The following is a 17330-nucleotide window of genomic DNA, read 5'->3' as shown; positions in this document are numbered from 1 at the left end:
AGTGGTAAGATTGGTAAACTATCACTGATGTAGAGTGGTAAGATTGGTATAAACTATCACTGATGTAGGTGGTAAGATTAGTAAACTATCACTGATGTAGAGTGGTAAGATTGGTATAAACTATCACTGATGTAGAGTGGTAAGATTGGTATAAACTATCACTGATGTAGGGTGGTAAGATTAGTAAACTATCACTGATGTAGAGTGGTAAGATTGGTATAAACTATCACTGATGTAGAGTGGTAAGATTGGTATAAACTATCACTGATGTAGGGTGGTAAGATTAGTAAACTATCACTGATGTAGAGTGGTAAGATTGGTATAAACTATCACTGATGTAGAGTGGTAAGATTGGTATAAACTATCATTGATGTAGAGTGGTAAGATTGGTATAAACTATCACTGATGTAGGGTGGTAAGATTGGTATAAACTATCACTGATGTAGAGTGGTAAGATTGGTATAAACTATCACTGATGTAGGGTGGTAAGATTAGTAAACTATCACTGATGTAGAGTGGTAAGATTGGTATAAACTATCACTGATGTAGAGTGGTAAGATTGGTATAAACTATCATTGATGTAGAGTGGTAAGATTGGTATAAACTATCACTGATGTAGAGTGGTAAGATTGGTATAAACTATCATTGATGTAGAGTGGTAAGATTGGTATAAACTATCACTGATGTAGAGTGGTAAGATTGGTAAACTATCACTGATGTAGAGTGGTAAGATTGTTAAACTATCACTGATCTAGAGTGGTAAGATTGGTAAACTATCACTGATGTAGAGTGGTAAGATTGGTAAACTATCACTGATGTAAAGTGGTAAGATTGGTAAACTATCACTGATGTAGAGTAGTAAGATTGGTAAACTATCACTGATGTAGAGTGGTAAGATTGGTAAACTATCACTGATGTAGAGTGGTAAGATTGGTTAAACTATCACTGATGTAGAGTGGTAAGATTAGTAAATTATCACTGATCTAGAGTGGTAAGATTGGTAAACTATCACTGATGTATAGTGGTAAGATTAGTAAACTATCACTGATGTATAGTGGTAAGATTGGTAAAATATCACTGATGTAGAGGGGTAAGATTGGTAAACTATCACTGATGTAGAGGGGTAAGATTGTTAAACTATCATTGATGTAGGGTGGTGAGATTGGTAAAATATCACTGATGTAGAGTGGTAAGATTAGTAAACTATCACTGATCAAGGGTGGTAAGATTGGTAAACTATCACTGATGTAGAGTGGTAAGATTGGTAAACTATCACTGATGTAGGGTGGTAAGATTGGTAAAATATCACTGATGTAGAGTGGTAAGATTAGTAAACTATCACTGATCTAGAGTGGTAACATTGGTAAACTATCACTGATGTATAGTGGTAAGATTAGTAAACTATCACTGATGTATAGTGGTGAGATTGGTAAACTATCACTGATGTATAGTGGTAAGATTAGTAAACTATCACTGATGTATAGTGGTAAGATTGGTAAACTATCACTGATGTATAGTGGTAAGATTGGTAAACTATCACTGATGTAGAGTGGTAAGATTGGTAAACTATCACTGATGTAGAGTGGTAAGATTAGTAAACTATCACTGATCAAGGGTGGTAAGATTGGTAAACTATCACTGATGTAGAGTGGTAAGATTGGTAAACTATCACTGATGTAGGGTGGTAAGATTGGTAAAATATCACTGATGTAGAGTGGTAAGATTAGTAAACTATCACTGATGTAGGGTGGTAAGATTAGTAAACTATCACTGATGTATAGTGGTAAGATTAGTAAACTATCACTGATGTATAGTGGTAAGATTAGTAAACTATCACTGATGTATAGTGGTAAGATTGGTAAACTATCACTGATGTATAGTGGTAAGATTGGTAAACTATCACTGATGTAGAGTGGTAAGATTGGTATAAACTATCACTGATGTAGAGTGGTAAGATTGGTATAAACTATCACTGATGTAGGGTGGTAAGATTAGTAAACTATCACTGATGTAGAGTGGTAAGATTGGTATAAACTATCACTGATGTAGAGTGGTAAGATTGGTATAAACTATCACTGATGTAGAGTGGTAAGATTGGTATAAACTATCACTGATGTAGGGTGGTAAGATTAGTAAACTATCACTGATGTAGAGTGGTAGGATTAGTAAACTATCACTGATGAAGGGTGGTAAGATTGGTAAACTATCACTGATGTAGAGTGGTAACATTGGTAAACTATCACTGATGTATAGTGGTAAGATTAGTAAACTATCACTGATCTAGAGTGGTAACATTGGTAAACTATCACTGATGTATAGTGGTAAGATTAGTAAACTATCACTGATGTATAGTGGTAAGATTGGTAAACTATCACTGATGTATAGTGGTAAGATTAGTAAACTATCACTGATGTATAGTGGTAAGATTGGTAAACTATCACTGATGTATAGTGGTAAGATTGGTAAACTATCACTGATGTAGAGTGGTAAGATTGGTATAAACTATCACTGATGTAGGGTGGTAAGATTAGTAAACTATCACTGATGTAGAGTGGTAAGATTGGTATAAACTATCACTGATGTAGAGTGGTAAGATTGGTATAAACTATCACTGATGTAGGGTGGTAAGATTAGTAAACTATCACTGATGTAGAGTGGTAAGATTGGTATAAACTATCACTGATGTAGAGTGGTAAGATTGGTATAAACTATCACTGATGTAGGGTGGTAAGATTAGTAAACTATCACTGATGTAGAGTGGTAAGATTGGTATAAACTATCACTGATGTAGAGTGGTAAGATTGGTATAAACTATCATTGATGTAGAGTGGTAAGATTGGTATAAACTATCACTGATGTAGGGTGGTAAGATTGGTATAAACTATCACTGATGTAGAGTGGTAAGATTGGTATAAACTATCACTGATGTAGGGTGGTAAGATTAGTAAACTATCACTGATGTAGAGTGGTAAGATTGGTATAAACTATCACTGATGTAGAGTGGTAAGATTGGTATAAACTATCATTGATGTAGAGTGGTAAGATTGGTATAAACTATCACTGATGTAGAGTGGTAAGATTGGTAAACTCTCATTGATGTACTTACATTCAACTTCCATTCTTGTCTTTGTTACAACTTCTCCCCACTTGTTCACAGCCTCACATATGTACTCGCCCGCATCTTCAAGACAAGCTTTCTGAATCGTTAGTTCACAGCGTCCATCTTTCTGTAAACTCATGAAAACTCTCTTGGATTCAACTAATTCTGTTCTGTTGTGATACCAACGGATTCTTGGAAATGGTTTTCCACTTACCTGATCAGACAAAACTAATAATCAGTTTCATAAAACGGGAAACTAGTTTTATTTAATTAAAGTTCTCACTAACAGTCATGGGTGTGAATTATATAGTGACAATCATAACTTATGGTTATATAATAACAGTCCTAGGTTTGGGTTATTTGGTAACAGTTACAGATTTTGAGTATGTAGTAATATTCCTACGTATCTTACCTCCCTGCAAGTCTTATAGAATGTATTGTAATAACTAGCTGTTACCTTACCTCCTTCTAAATCTAATAGATGTTGTGTTATAACTAGCTGTTACCTTACCTCCTTCTAAATCTAATAGATGTTGTGTTATAACTAGCTGTTACCTTACCTCCTTCTAAATCTAATAGATGTTGTGTTATAACTAGCTGTTACCTTACCTCCTTCTAAATCTAATAGATGTTGTGTTATAACTAGTTGTTATCTTACCTCCTTCTAAATCTAATAGATGTTGTGTTATAACTAGCTGTTACCTTACCTCCTTCTAAATCTAATAGATGTTGTGTTATAACTAGCTGTTATCTTACCTCCTTCTAATTCTAATAGATGTTGTGTTATAACTAGTTGTTACCTTACCTCCTTCTAAATCTAATAGATGTTGTGTTATAACTAGCTGATATCTTACATCCCATAAGTCTGATAGGTGTTGTGTAATCACTAGATGTTACCTAACCCCTGTGAATCTGATAGATGTTTTCTAATAACTAGCCGATATTTTACCTCCATATAAGTCTCACAGAATGATTTGTAATAATTAGCTGTTAACTTATCTTCCTGTAAGTCTAAAAGGTTCTGTGTAATGACTAGCTGTTACCTTTCCTCCTTCTAGTGATCAGTTATTATCTTAATATTAAAGCACCTCTTTCCTTACAAAAATTCAATCACCAAATAACTAAGAACAATGGTTCCTTTATTTTCTAAAAGTTAACAGTAAAGAAGCTTTGTCTTAACACTAATTACAAAGAAAGTATTTTGTTTCCTGAAACTTTCAGTCGAGGAAATTGTTTTCTGCAAACATTGCTATCACTTAATATCTTTTCTTCTAAATGTCTGGTATACAAAAACCTATTTTTTCTCTAATATTAACAACTAATGCTTTAAAATGAGCACCTTAGTAGATTAACCAGTAACTAGTTAATTCACTACTTCTCAAAGAACAATTCCTTAAATAAAGTTGTCAAAACGAGCTCCACACGTACGTAACAAACTAGTCGTATTGGCTCAGCTGTTGACCATCTTGGAGGCGATAAGTGGACATTGAAACATGGCGGCTCTCTTTCAGATTTTGGTTCTACTGGAATGAGAAATCTCGATTTACAGAAAACGTTTAAAACAAACAAACACTTTATTTAATTATTTTAATGTTGTTAAGTAATTCAGTGTTCATACAAAACACTGAATCAAATTTAATAGTCAAATACATTTCAGTAAATATATAAAACTGTTCTGTGCTGTTCACTTGCTAATGAAGAGACTTCAACAGATTTCATAACTATTAAACTAAACTTTATTCAGTAACAGTATCAAGAAAACTACAGCCAACACAATATTAACTACCAGCTGTAGCACTTGTCCTCTGGACAGAAGTTATGTAAATTCATGATTACTGAAAGGATGTCTTAAGACGTGAAAAGTTGCTTCCCTTTTATGTAATTGTAAAAAACGCTCATAAAACTGAAAATTTATATCTCTTAATAAATTCAACGAACCTCATTACTAAGTGTGGTGAAGATTCATCTATAAAAACTACAAGTAGCTCTCCTTAAAAAACCTTCACGCCAACCTTGGTGATGACCTATTCATACTCTGAGAAATAGTTACATGGACATAAAACAGACAGCAATATTATATTTACAAAGAGTGCACTAACTGACATTCACACTGAACCTAAACTACAAGAGTTCTCACATTATTTTTAATTTGTCCATTTCAGACTCAAAATTATTAGTTCATATATATAATAACAATCTTCTATCATGTGGTAAACACAGCAACCATTAATGATAATATTCTATCATGCGGTAAATACAGCAACCATTAATGATAACATTCTTCTATCATGTGTTAAACACAGCAACCATTAATGATAACAACATTTTATCATCTGATAAATACAGCAACCATTAATGATAACAATCTTCTATCATCTGGTAAATACAGCAACCATTAATGATAACAATCTTCTATCATCTGATAAATACAGCAATCATTAATGATAACAATCTTCTATCATGTGTTAAACACAGCAATCATTAATGATAACAACCTTCTATCATCTGATAAATACAGCAATCATTAATGATAACAATCTTCTATCATGTGTTAAACACAGCAACCATTAATGATAACAACCTTTTATCATCTGATAAATACAGCAATCATTAATGATAACAATCTTCTATCATGTGTTAAACACAGCAACCATTAATGATAACAACCTTTTATCATCTGATAAATACAGCAATCATTAATGATAACAATCTTCTATCATGTGTTAAACACAGCAACCATTAATGATAACAACCTTTTATCATCTGATAAATACAGCAATCATTAATGATAACAATCTTATATCATGTGTTAAACACAGCAACCATTAATGATAAAACCTTTATCATCTGATAAATGCAGCAATCATTAATGATAACAATCTTCTATCATATGGTAAACACAGCAATAATTAATGATTGCTATCTTCTATCATGTGGTAAACACAGCAATCATTAATGATAATCTTCTATCATCTGATAAATACAGCAATCATTAATGATAATCTTCTATCATGTGGTAAATACAGCAACCAACTTCTCTGCCCTCTCGTGAACGTAACCTTTTTTTGGACAGGTTAGTAACTGGAGATGAAACATGGATACATTATAAAAATGTTAAGCGCTGCAGACAATGACTCAGTGCAGGTAAACTGGCTAAAGTACAGCCCAAAATGGACCTTCATCCTAGGAAAGTCTTTCTGAGCTTTTGGTGGGATATTGTTGGTGTGATCCACTTTGAGTTGCTGCCACTCAATGTAACGATTACATCAGACTTCGATTGTCAACAGTTAGAGCACTGAAAGAAAAGAGGCCTGATTTGATCCATTGTAAAGGTGTTATGTTACACCAGGATAATGCACTGCCCCATACAGCAAGGATCACATCTCCAAAGACTGAAGAGATAGATTGGGAAAAGCTTCCACATCCTCCTTATTCTTCAGACTTTGCCCCATCTGATTATCATCTATTCCGAAGTTTGCAGAACTATCTTGATGGAAAAGAGCTTGGAACACATGAAGATGTTAAAATTACCCTCTCTACATCCTTTTCCTACAAACCCCAAGAATTTTATAGAAGTGGCATCCAGAAGCTTGTGAATTGTTGGCAGGAAGCAAATAATAATAATAATGGAACATACATTATTGATTAAGCGTTTGAAATCCTCTCTCTTTTTCTGAACCTAAAATAGAAATTACTTACGGGATGATCCGGTATATTTTGCCTCCCACGAGTCATTATCTCCAAATCCTTATGTTTGTCCAGTTTTGTCTGAAGCCATGATCCTTTATAGTAGGTATCTGTGATTTGTTGGCAGTAAATTTCAACAATAAATGGACAGCACATAATCCACTTCTTTCCTCTGTTATCACAATATAATCAGTGACAAACTCACTTACTTTACTCCGTGGGTCACCACATTTGTATCCAGAACTTTAAATAATTTTCTTTTACATCAAAAGACCAATTGCTTTAGAATTCCACTGACAAGACGAATTATCCTTTTTTGTCTCTGTTATTATAGTAGAATTTGTGAAACTCATTTCAAAATCACAACTATAACTGATGGTTACCGCAAACGTACCTAGAGCTTCGAATAATTGTCTCCTTTTGATTAAAGTCAACACAAGCCAGTTCAACTACTTTAGAAAACCCTTTTTTACAAGACAAATTATTCTCTTCTATATCTGCTATTACAATACAAGCTGTGAAATTCACCTTAGAAATTGCCTGTCATGGATAATTCACACGCAGTGTAATGTTACTTTTATTTTCACTAATTACTTATTTTCTTTCTTTATCTCCATTTATTTATAACAGGCGACAGAAATATCTAGCTCTCTAGCAAAACATTACACATAGCAATAAAGCTTTGAAGCCTCGAATAAAATAACGTATTACATAAGCCTAGTACAGCAACAAAACTACACAAGGAACATACGACTCGTACAGAGTTACATAACAAAACCTGTTTTAACTATCTCCCCCAGAAGCACAGTGCTATATCTATGAACTTACACTGTTAAAAAACAAGGTTTCGATACCCGAGGTAGTCAGAGCCATTTGTGTAGCATTGTGCTTAACTACAAACACATATAACTAACGCTTTCAAAATAATTAACTCTTAACATTCTTGTTATGAAAACTAAATAATAATTAAGTATTTAATCACTAAATAATAACTCTTAAACTAAAAAGTATTGTATATTCAGCAACGTTTAATACTAAAACAGGGTAGGACAACATTATGCGTCCAGAACAGTTTCATTTCTTCACGGGATGGATTCAAAAAGGTACTGGAAACATTACTTAGAGATTTTGGTCCATGTTGACTCGATTGCATCCCGCAGTTCCTGCAGATTTGTCGACCACACATTCATGTTGCCATCTTCCATTCCCACCTTATCCCAAAGATGCTCTATTGAATTGATATCTAGGGACTGTGCAAGCCATTGGAGTACACTGAAGTCACTGTCATATTCGTAGAACCAGCTTGAGATGATGCGCACTTTGTGACATGGCACATTATTCTGCTAGAAGTAACCATTGGAAAATTGGTGGACTGTGACCATAAAGAGATGCATATGGTCAGCAACAATGCTCAGATACACTGTGGCATTCAGATAACGTCCAACTGGTACTATGTGGCCTAATGTGTGCCAAGAAAACACTCCTCACACCATTACACCACCAGTCTATACCGTTGTACAAGGCAAGATGGATCCATGGATTCATTCATGCTGTTTACGCTAAATTCTGACCCTACCATCTGCATGTTGCAGCAGAAATCTAGATTCGTCAGACCAGGCGATGTGTGTTCAATCTTCAGTCGTCCAGTTTTGGTGATCCAGTCCACTGTAACCTCACCTTCCTATTCTTAATTGACCAAAGTGGAACCCAGCGTTGTCTTCTACTACTGTAGCTCATCTGCTGCATGGTTCGACATGCTGTGCCTTCAGAGAAGTCTGTCTGCACACCACTGTTATAAAGAGTGATTATATGTGTATTTGTGGTCTTCCTGTCAGCTGCGGCCTGGCGTGGCCAGGTGGTTAAGGCTCTCGACTCGTAATCCGAGGATTGCGGGTTCGAATCCCCGTTACACCAAACATGCTCGCCCTTTCAGCCGTGTGGGTGTTATAATGTGACGGTCAATCCCATTATTCGTTCGCAAAAGAGTAGCCCAGGAGTTGGTGGTGGGTGATGATGACTAACTGATTTCCCTCTAATCTTACACTGCTAAATTAGGGACGGCTAGTTTTTCGCAAAATTCAAAACAAACAAACCAAACCTATCAGTTGAATGACTCTGGCTATTCTTCTGTGGGCACAATACTACCCAAAGGGCTCTGTCTACCGCGGGTATCAAAACCTTGTTTTTCTCACTATTCTCTGTAAACTCTAGAGATTGTAGAGCGTGAAATTCCCAATAGATAAATAGTTTCTGAGATGCTGAAACCACCACGTCTGACACCAACAATCATTCGACGGTCAAATTCGCTGAGATCACACGTCTTCCCCATTCTAATGTTTAGTCGAACAACATCTAAACCTCTTGACCATGTCTTCGTGCAGCCACATGATTCGCTGTTTGGCTGTATGCATTAAAGAGTGGATTACCTAATAAAGTGACCACCGATAGTATGTTCCTATTTTTAATACTTCACCACGTTAGTTAAACCGTAACTTAAGGATACAGTCTTTAAAATGTAATATGGCTAAAATAATATTTTATGACAAATATAATTTCTTCACCGACGAGTAAAAGGTATACATAACATGACAAATATTCTATTAACGACACTAACAGTTGAACTAAACAGTTATTTAATAAAACCATGTCTCTTCAAGTTACTGATTCAGTAACCTAAAGCAGTAATTTTTTAATTTTATCATAAAATCTATTTTACCTTCTACAATAAGGTATGCTGAGGTTGTGGCTATACCAGCGTCGTTGTTGGCTATACAGGTATATTCCCCAGCTAGATTCTGGCAGGCGTCATAGATGAATAAGATGGACTTGTATTCCTTATTAGAAATGGCGTAGGAAGATGATGATGGTGTGATCGACTGATGATTAAACAACCACGTGAAATCAACCGCTTGCCCTGAAAATACCTTTGTTTCCATAACAACCACCTTACCTTCTGGAACTAGCCGGGTTATAAGGGGCGTAACAAAAACAGGAGGTACTACACATCTCTCTTCCTGCGTTTCCTTTGCTAAAATAATAATAATTCTTGCTAAAGAAAATATTGTGCTATCGATTTACCTTCAGGTTTACTTTATACATTTATTGTCGTTTACTCTATATCAGTGAGGGTCTGTTCTTAACTTACATTGAAATGGTTTAGATCTGTGAGGTTTATATTAACAAAATAAGGTGAGACTCAGTCTACACTAGAAGGTTTGTGACGTCATCATCAAGTCGTCTTGTGGTTTACATCTGTGAGGTTTACATTAACAAGTTAAGGTGAGACTCAGTCTACACTAGAAGGTTTGTGACGTCATCATCTAGTCGTCTTGTGGTTTACATCTGTGAGGTTTATATTAACAAGTTAAGGTGAGACTCAGTCTACACTAGAAGGTTTGTGACGTCATCATCAAGTCGTCTTGTGGTTTACATCTGTGAGGTTTATATTAACAACTTAAGGTGAGACTCAGTGTACATTAGAAGGTCTGTGTCGTCAACATCAAGTCGTCTTGTTGTTTACTTTATGTAATTAATATGTTAGTCATTCAATTAATTGTTCTGGTCACTAATACGTATATTTTATGTTGTTTTTATTTCCGGTATTTGTTACTTAGGTAAGGAAATAGGAAAAACAAACATGCTAATAAATCCTACTTCGGTAAGAGTACAGGGACAATTACAATACTGTTGTTACTCGCTGTATATAGAAATAGCATCCACTTGACCTATAAGTAATGTCTAAATAGAAATAACATCCACTTGACCTATAAGTAATGTCTAAATAGAAATAACATCCACTTGACCTATAAGTAATGTCTAAATAGAAATAACATCCACTTAACCTATAAGTAATGTCTTGATAGAAATAACATCCACTTGACGTATAAGTAATGTCTAATTAGAAATAACATCCATTTGACGTATAAGTAATGTCTAAATAGAAATAACATCCACTTGACGTATAAGTAATGTCTTAATAGAAATAACATCCACTTAACCTATAAGTAATGTCTTGATAGAAATAACATCCACTTGACCTATAAGTAATGTCTTAATAGAAATAACATCCACTTAACCTATAAGTAATGTCTTAATAGAAATAACATCCACTTGACCTATAAGTAATGTCTAAATAGAAATAACATCCACTTGACCTATAAGTAATGTCTAAATAGAAATAACATCCACTTGACGTATAAGTAATGTCTAAATAGAAATAACATCCACTTGACGTATAAGTAATGTCTAAATAGAAATAACATCCACTTGACGTATAAGTAATGTCTAAATAGAAATAACATCCACTTGACCTATAAGTAATGTCTAAATAGAAATAACATCCACTTGACCTATAAGTAATGTCTTGATAGAAATAACATCCACTTGACGTATAAGTAATGTCTAAATAGAAATAACATTCACTCGACGTGTAAGTAATGTCTAAATAGAAATAACATCCACTTGACGTATAAGTAATGTCTAAAAATGATATCATCACTGTTTACGTTTGACAAAAGTAATTTACCGACTTACTACCACATTCCAGTCTATGTGTGTGTATTTCTTACGTTATGTATTTATGTGTGTGTGTGTTTCTTGCGTCATGTACTTATGTGCGTGTGTATATATTCCTTATTTTATGTACTTATGTGTGTGTGTATTTCTTACATTATGTACTTATGTGTGTGTGTATTTCTTACGTTATGTACTTATGTGTGTGTGTATTTCTTATGTTGTGTACTTATGTTTGTGTATTTATTTCATTATGTACTTATTACAACATAGGTTTTTACAAAGAAACTTACATTTGACAACGCCATCTGCTGTACCACTTTTTCTGTTAGCTCCAGTTCCGACACAATCGTTCTCACTTAATACGTCAGTTTTCGAGGCTTTGCTGCCTTCTTTCATCTTTATCTCAGGAAAGTCTGGCTCACTCCCTTTCATCTTTATCTCAGGAAAGTCTGGCTCACTCCCTTTCATCTTTATCTCAGGAAAGTCTGGCTCACTCTATTCATTCATTACGTTAAGAAAATACATTATGTTCTCTTTCTCTCCATGTCATATACTATTATAAAAGATAGTTTAAATGATTAGTAATGAACTGTTAGTTTGATAAACATTCGAAATATATATCTTGAAAGTTTAGAGACGCTTGGCTTGATAAAGAAAACCTTATCAACAATGTGGTGAGTTTTGACAAGTTTACGCCATCCAAATATAATCTACTTTAGTTATTTCAATCCAAATATAACCTACTTTAGTTATTTCAATCCAAATATAATCTACTTTAGTTATTTCAATCCAAATATAACCTACTTTAGTTATTTCAATCCAAATATAATCTACTTTAGTTATTTCAATCCAAATATAATCTACTTTAGTTATTTCATAGTGATTATTGTCCATTGAGAGTTTACCAGCGCCTTTAATCCTATACTGTCAAATGTCCTGTCCTGTCTGGGTAGAAGATATTGTGATTTTTACTGTCAAATGTCCTGTCCTGTCTGGGTAGAAGATATTGAATACTATATTCAATTAGTGTTAATGCAATGGTGTTGATAACTAATTGTCTCTGATTGTCTGGGTTGGTAATCTGATAACTCAATGGGTATCTGGTTGGAAAAAGTTTGAGAACTACTTGTTTGAAGCTTTTCTGTTGTAATAGTTTTTTACTTCATTATTTACTGAATATTCTGTCAGTAGTCTAGTTACTTATGAGTAATGCTCAAAGTTTTCTGATTTTTTTTAGGTTTGTGCTTGAGCCCCCTTCCCCTAAAATAATAATAATCACAGACAGTTTGTTCAGTTAATTTATTTCAACTCATAATCGTTCATGCTTATTATGCATGTTCATGTTTTATACCTTTTGATTTTGAAATTTTGCAGAAAACATCCATTGATGGGAAGTGCTGATGGTGAATGTAGGCATCACAGTTAAAAGACTCCCTGACAAGATGGAGTGCTCATTATGACGCCGTGAACCAAGTGAAGGCAAATTTGAAAAAAACTGACCTCAACTCTTGAAGTACTGTGCGACCTCAAAGAAATTGTGGACCCAAGAGGATCAGCTCATATTTTGCTGCCTGCTGTATGTGACTTATCTTTTTTGAGTTACCTTTCATTCTTGTGTGAAGTCCTGGAAGAAATTAATCTCACACAAAAGTATTTCTATATATTTGGAATCAGCCTTGAAGCTCCAAACTCTAAAACTGTTTCTTGTAGATCAGCACAATGGAATTATGAAGAGGATCATTCATTATGCAAGCACAAAATGTGAGAAATGGACATTTCTATGAGAGAAAACGGAGAGTAAAGCCCTGAAAAAGAATGCCAGGAGAGATAGCAAAGTATGCTGGTCTCACACTGCCAGAGGAAGTAACGTGTTAATCACTTTCATCAATAATTTGAGATTCGTTCTAAGACAATGGATCAAGTTCTGTCAATCTTCGTTATTATTCATCCAAACACTTTGGTTTTTACCACAGAAGAAGAACTTCACTGTGTTCTAAATTTGATTAAGATTTTTGATACATTCTCTGATGAAGATATCAGTATGGAACCTGGACTACTTCAGAGACATTTAGGAGCTGCCAAAATCAGCGTTGAAGAGGCAAAGAAATGGACAGCATTGCAGTTTCTGGAGTTTATTTTGATTTATTTTATAAATCTCTACCAAGCTTGTTTTTTCAAACTGAAATTAATAAAAACATTTCTTTGGATCCATCACGCGTCAGAAAAGAGTAACAAATCTGGTTCTATTTTCAATTCCCCATTGAATATGTAAAGAAGATGGATTTTAATGATGTTATTGATGAATTTCAAAAATTAAGGCTCGAAAACAGAGAATATGTATCCTCTCTATTTATCTTTGAAGAACAATCTGAGCGTTGAAACTGGAAATCTTGTGTTTTTTGTATAAAGTAAAATGTAGTATTACCTGTTCACTGAATGTTTAAGTTTCTACAATTTTCTTATTTCCAATGTGCATAAGCCAGTACTATACTATTTAAAAATGTACTTACAACGATGATATATTTTTCTGTATGTTTAAATTTTCAAATTATTTATGGTGGGGGTGTGCCAAACGAAGGACCCACCCCAGGTGCTAAATACTTTAAGTACGCCCCTGCATAGCCCTACTTTACCTTACCACCTGTATAGCTATACCTTACCGCTTCGACTAAATCTAGTTTTATCAGCATCAACATTTGTTTATTACTCTACACTTCTTGAATAAGTACCTCCTGTACATCTTCAGTTAGATTTTTCTTAATTCATTTTTATATGTTATGATGTCTTTTCTTCTTTTAATTTTTCTTACTTTTCTTCATTGTAAATATTTTCTTTCTTTCCTCTTATCTTCTTTTAATTGTCTTAATTGTTTCATCATCTCTAGTAAAGTTTTGGTTTGACTCCATGACCAGATTTTCATCCTCAGATGCAGTCAAAGTTTTATCTTCATTGAAATAATACCACTTGCAGGACAGTGTTGTAACGTATTTTGTAGTTATGTAGGTTATTTTTGGATTAGTTGGAAAAATAATGCCAAATTCAGTCGCAATAGTGATAACAAGTTAATGTATATTTTTCAGTAATGTTTATTACGTATGTATGTATAAAATATAACATACACTGTGAGACGTATGCATATATAATTGTAGACCTAGTTTCATAAGCAAACCTTTAAAGATAAATTCTGAAACTAAATGTAGACCTTGTTACAAGTACATTTCAATATAAACTATGAGACGTATGCCTAACTTATAAAATATAACATACACTGTGATACGTATGCCTAACTTATAAAATATAACATACACTGTGAGACGTATGCCTAACTTATAAAATGTAAACTATAAAACGTATACCTAAATTATAAATATAAACTATGAGACTTATGGCTACCTTATAAAAGTTCCTCGCAAAAACTGATCTGTAAATAAATAATACTAACTAACAGAGTCACTAACATAATAAATACGATAACTCTCACTTCCAACACTTATAACTTTTCAGACACTAACCCATCTCAATCATCACGGTCTCTTGTCATTTTTATGGTACTCCTTGTTTCTACATATTAGACAACGTTTCCCAGTTAACTTTTATGCTTTTTTAACCCTAACGTCACCTTGTGGCTTGATAGTCAGTCTTGAGGCTCATAACACTGAAACTCATGTTTCGATACCCGTTGTGGACCCAGCGTAAATAGTCCATTATTTAGCTTTGTGCTTAACTTCAAATAAACAAATTACAATCTTAACATCATATATCCTCTAGCAAACATCTATTAGACCTATTGACCAATTCCACAGTAAATTACTTTGTAAAGTCATTTAACAAAATTTGGAATTTATTGGATAGTCAACATGATTTCACTGAGGGAAAATCTTACTTTACAAGTCTTTTGATATTCTATGAAAAGGTTACTACTTGTGTAGATCAAGGTAAGAATCTATACTTGATACATCTGGATATTAAGAAAGTATTTGACAAGGTGTCATATAAAAGGCTTGTAAACATTTATTTATATTCATGTAGGAACTAAGTTAACTAACTGGATAGAACAGTGGATTGATAAAAGAAAGCAGAGGGCTGTTATAAATGGACCTCAGTCATAGTGAAGTAATATCGTAAGTGATGTACCTCAGGGCTTGGTCTCAAGTACAATTCCATATTCTGTTTAATAGGTTTTAGATTCATTGGTGTCTAACTATAAATACAACAACAGCATTACTTGCAGGATTTATCAATTTAAAACATATACCATTCTTATAGTATTCCACTCAATAATGTGTGGCACGTTCCTCAAGTGGGAAGTCGAGGATTTTGTCCATTTTAATCAAATGATTTCAGTAAATAACTTGTACGCAAAGTATGAGGTGGAAAAACAGCTTCAAACAATATGTAACTAAAGTTTTATTCTTTATACACGCTTAGCGAATTTTGTTTCAACTTAAAATTTTTGTTATCTGTCTCAACTTTAATTTGGTGCCAAGTCGAAAGACAACAACAATCGAATCTGTCTCAAGTTTTCAATAAGTTGTTAGTATACCATAGTTTTAAACCAACATTATTAAAAATAAAACATTGCATTCTTGACGAATGTAATATTAAAAGTGGTTTAATAAGTTAACGAATATTTCCATATTAATTTTCTTTTATTATCTAGAAGGTAAAGGTAGTTTTCTAACTTTATCGACAAAAATCACAGTTTGTTAAAAAAACAACAAAATTTAAATTTGTATGTGTGTGTCTGTTTATACCCTGGAAACCAAGTGTTTCATCCTCTATTGCAGCTGTCTACGTTTGAGATTACCCCTACGTTCTATTTATGTTAACTACGTTGGGTCACAACTTCTTAAATTCGTCGACCAGAAAAATGTAAAACCATTTCACAGCAGCCGAAAATAACTATGATCTGGCACGAAACACACATACAAAGGACTCACTTTGTCGCATGCATAAAGAATAGTAGTAGACTTTAGCAACCGAAAACACGTAAAGTTCGAGAAACATTAACGAATGGCTTTATGTTAAAATGCAAGAGTTAAAGTAAATAATTAATAGATGATAAGTTTACTCATGTGGTCATATTGGTCACGTGGCAATGACGTAAACAATGCTCTGCCATACTCCATAATAAAACAACGTGGAAAAACAAAAATCTGTATCACTTAATTCCGGCCACATTCTATACTTATTAAAATATCTAATGAATTTAATTACCTTCATAGTTCCAAAGTTAGCCGATGAAAGTAATACACAATTTAAACTAAAATTAATGTAGAAACGAAACAAAGATATTTTGTAACATGTATTAACCACACACAACAAATGGAATGAAAGTAGTCGAGACAGAAGTGTGAACACCATATTTAGAAAACTCGTTCCTGTAACAGGTAAAGTGTTTCAGTTACGATTATTACTCTCGTTAAATGAAGCAGTATGAATGTACACAACATACATATTTAATATAATTATAAAATGAAGCAAGCAGTATGAATGTACACAACATACATATTTAATATACTTATAAATGAAGCAAGCAGTATGAATGTACACAACGTACATATTTAATATAATTATAAAATGAAGCAAGCAGTATGAATGTACACAACGTACATATTCAACATAATTATAAAATGAAGCAAGCAGTATGAATGTACACAACATACATATTTAACATAATTATAAAATGAAACAAGCAGTATGAATGTACACAACGTACATATTCAACATAATTATAAAATGAAGCAGTATGAATGTACACAACATACATATTTAACATAATTATAAAATGAAACAAGCAGTATGAATGTACACAACGTACATATTCAACATAATTATAAAATGAAACAGCATAAATGTATACAACGTACATTTTAACATAATTATAAAATGGAACAGCATAAATGTATAAACGTACATATTTAACATAATTATAAAATGAAACAGCATAAATGTATACAACGTACATTTTAACATAATCATAAAATGAAACAGCATAAATGTATACAACGTACATATTTAACATAAT

The 17330-nt window shown here is 33.4% G+C and overlaps 1 protein-coding gene and 1 long non-coding RNA gene across 11 annotated transcripts in view; one reads left to right on the top strand and one right to left on the bottom strand.

The window, feature by feature from the left end:
• LOC143256333 (cell adhesion molecule DSCAM-like) overlaps window positions 1–17330 on the bottom strand; it is a 288884-nt gene that overhangs the window by 265680 nt on the left and 5874 nt on the right. For 7 of the 10 annotated variants that reach the window (XR_013031259.1, XR_013031258.1, XR_013031262.1 and 4 more), the window contains exons 2-5: window positions 11593–11797; window positions 9504–9815; window positions 4529–4623; window positions 3107–3314 (exon numbers count right to left, since the gene is read on the bottom strand). Coding sequence is in view for 3 of the 10 variants with exons in the window: in XM_076513420.1 (XP_076369535.1) it covers window positions 3107–3314; window positions 4529–4623; window positions 9504–9815; window positions 11593–11770 (793 nt within the window). In the remaining 7 variants the exon portion in view is untranslated. The remainder of the gene's footprint in view (window positions 1–3106; window positions 3315–4528; window positions 4624–9503; window positions 9816–11592; window positions 11798–17330) is intronic. The other 3 variants (XR_013031260.1, XR_013031263.1, XM_076513421.1) reach the window with 1 other exon arrangement.
• On the top strand, window positions 11723–15892 carry LOC143256335 (uncharacterized). The gene is made up of 2 exons (XR_013031267.1): window positions 11723–11976; window positions 12677–15892. It is a non-coding gene; the product is annotated as an uncharacterized LOC143256335 (long non-coding RNA).

The sequence above is a fragment of the Tachypleus tridentatus genome, chromosome 7 (assembly GCF_004210375.1).
Source record: "Tachypleus tridentatus isolate NWPU-2018 chromosome 7, ASM421037v1, whole genome shotgun sequence".
Classification (NCBI taxonomy): domain Eukaryota; kingdom Metazoa; phylum Arthropoda; class Merostomata; order Xiphosura; family Limulidae; genus Tachypleus; species Tachypleus tridentatus.
This window is presented reverse-complemented; position numbering and strand designations above follow the sequence as displayed.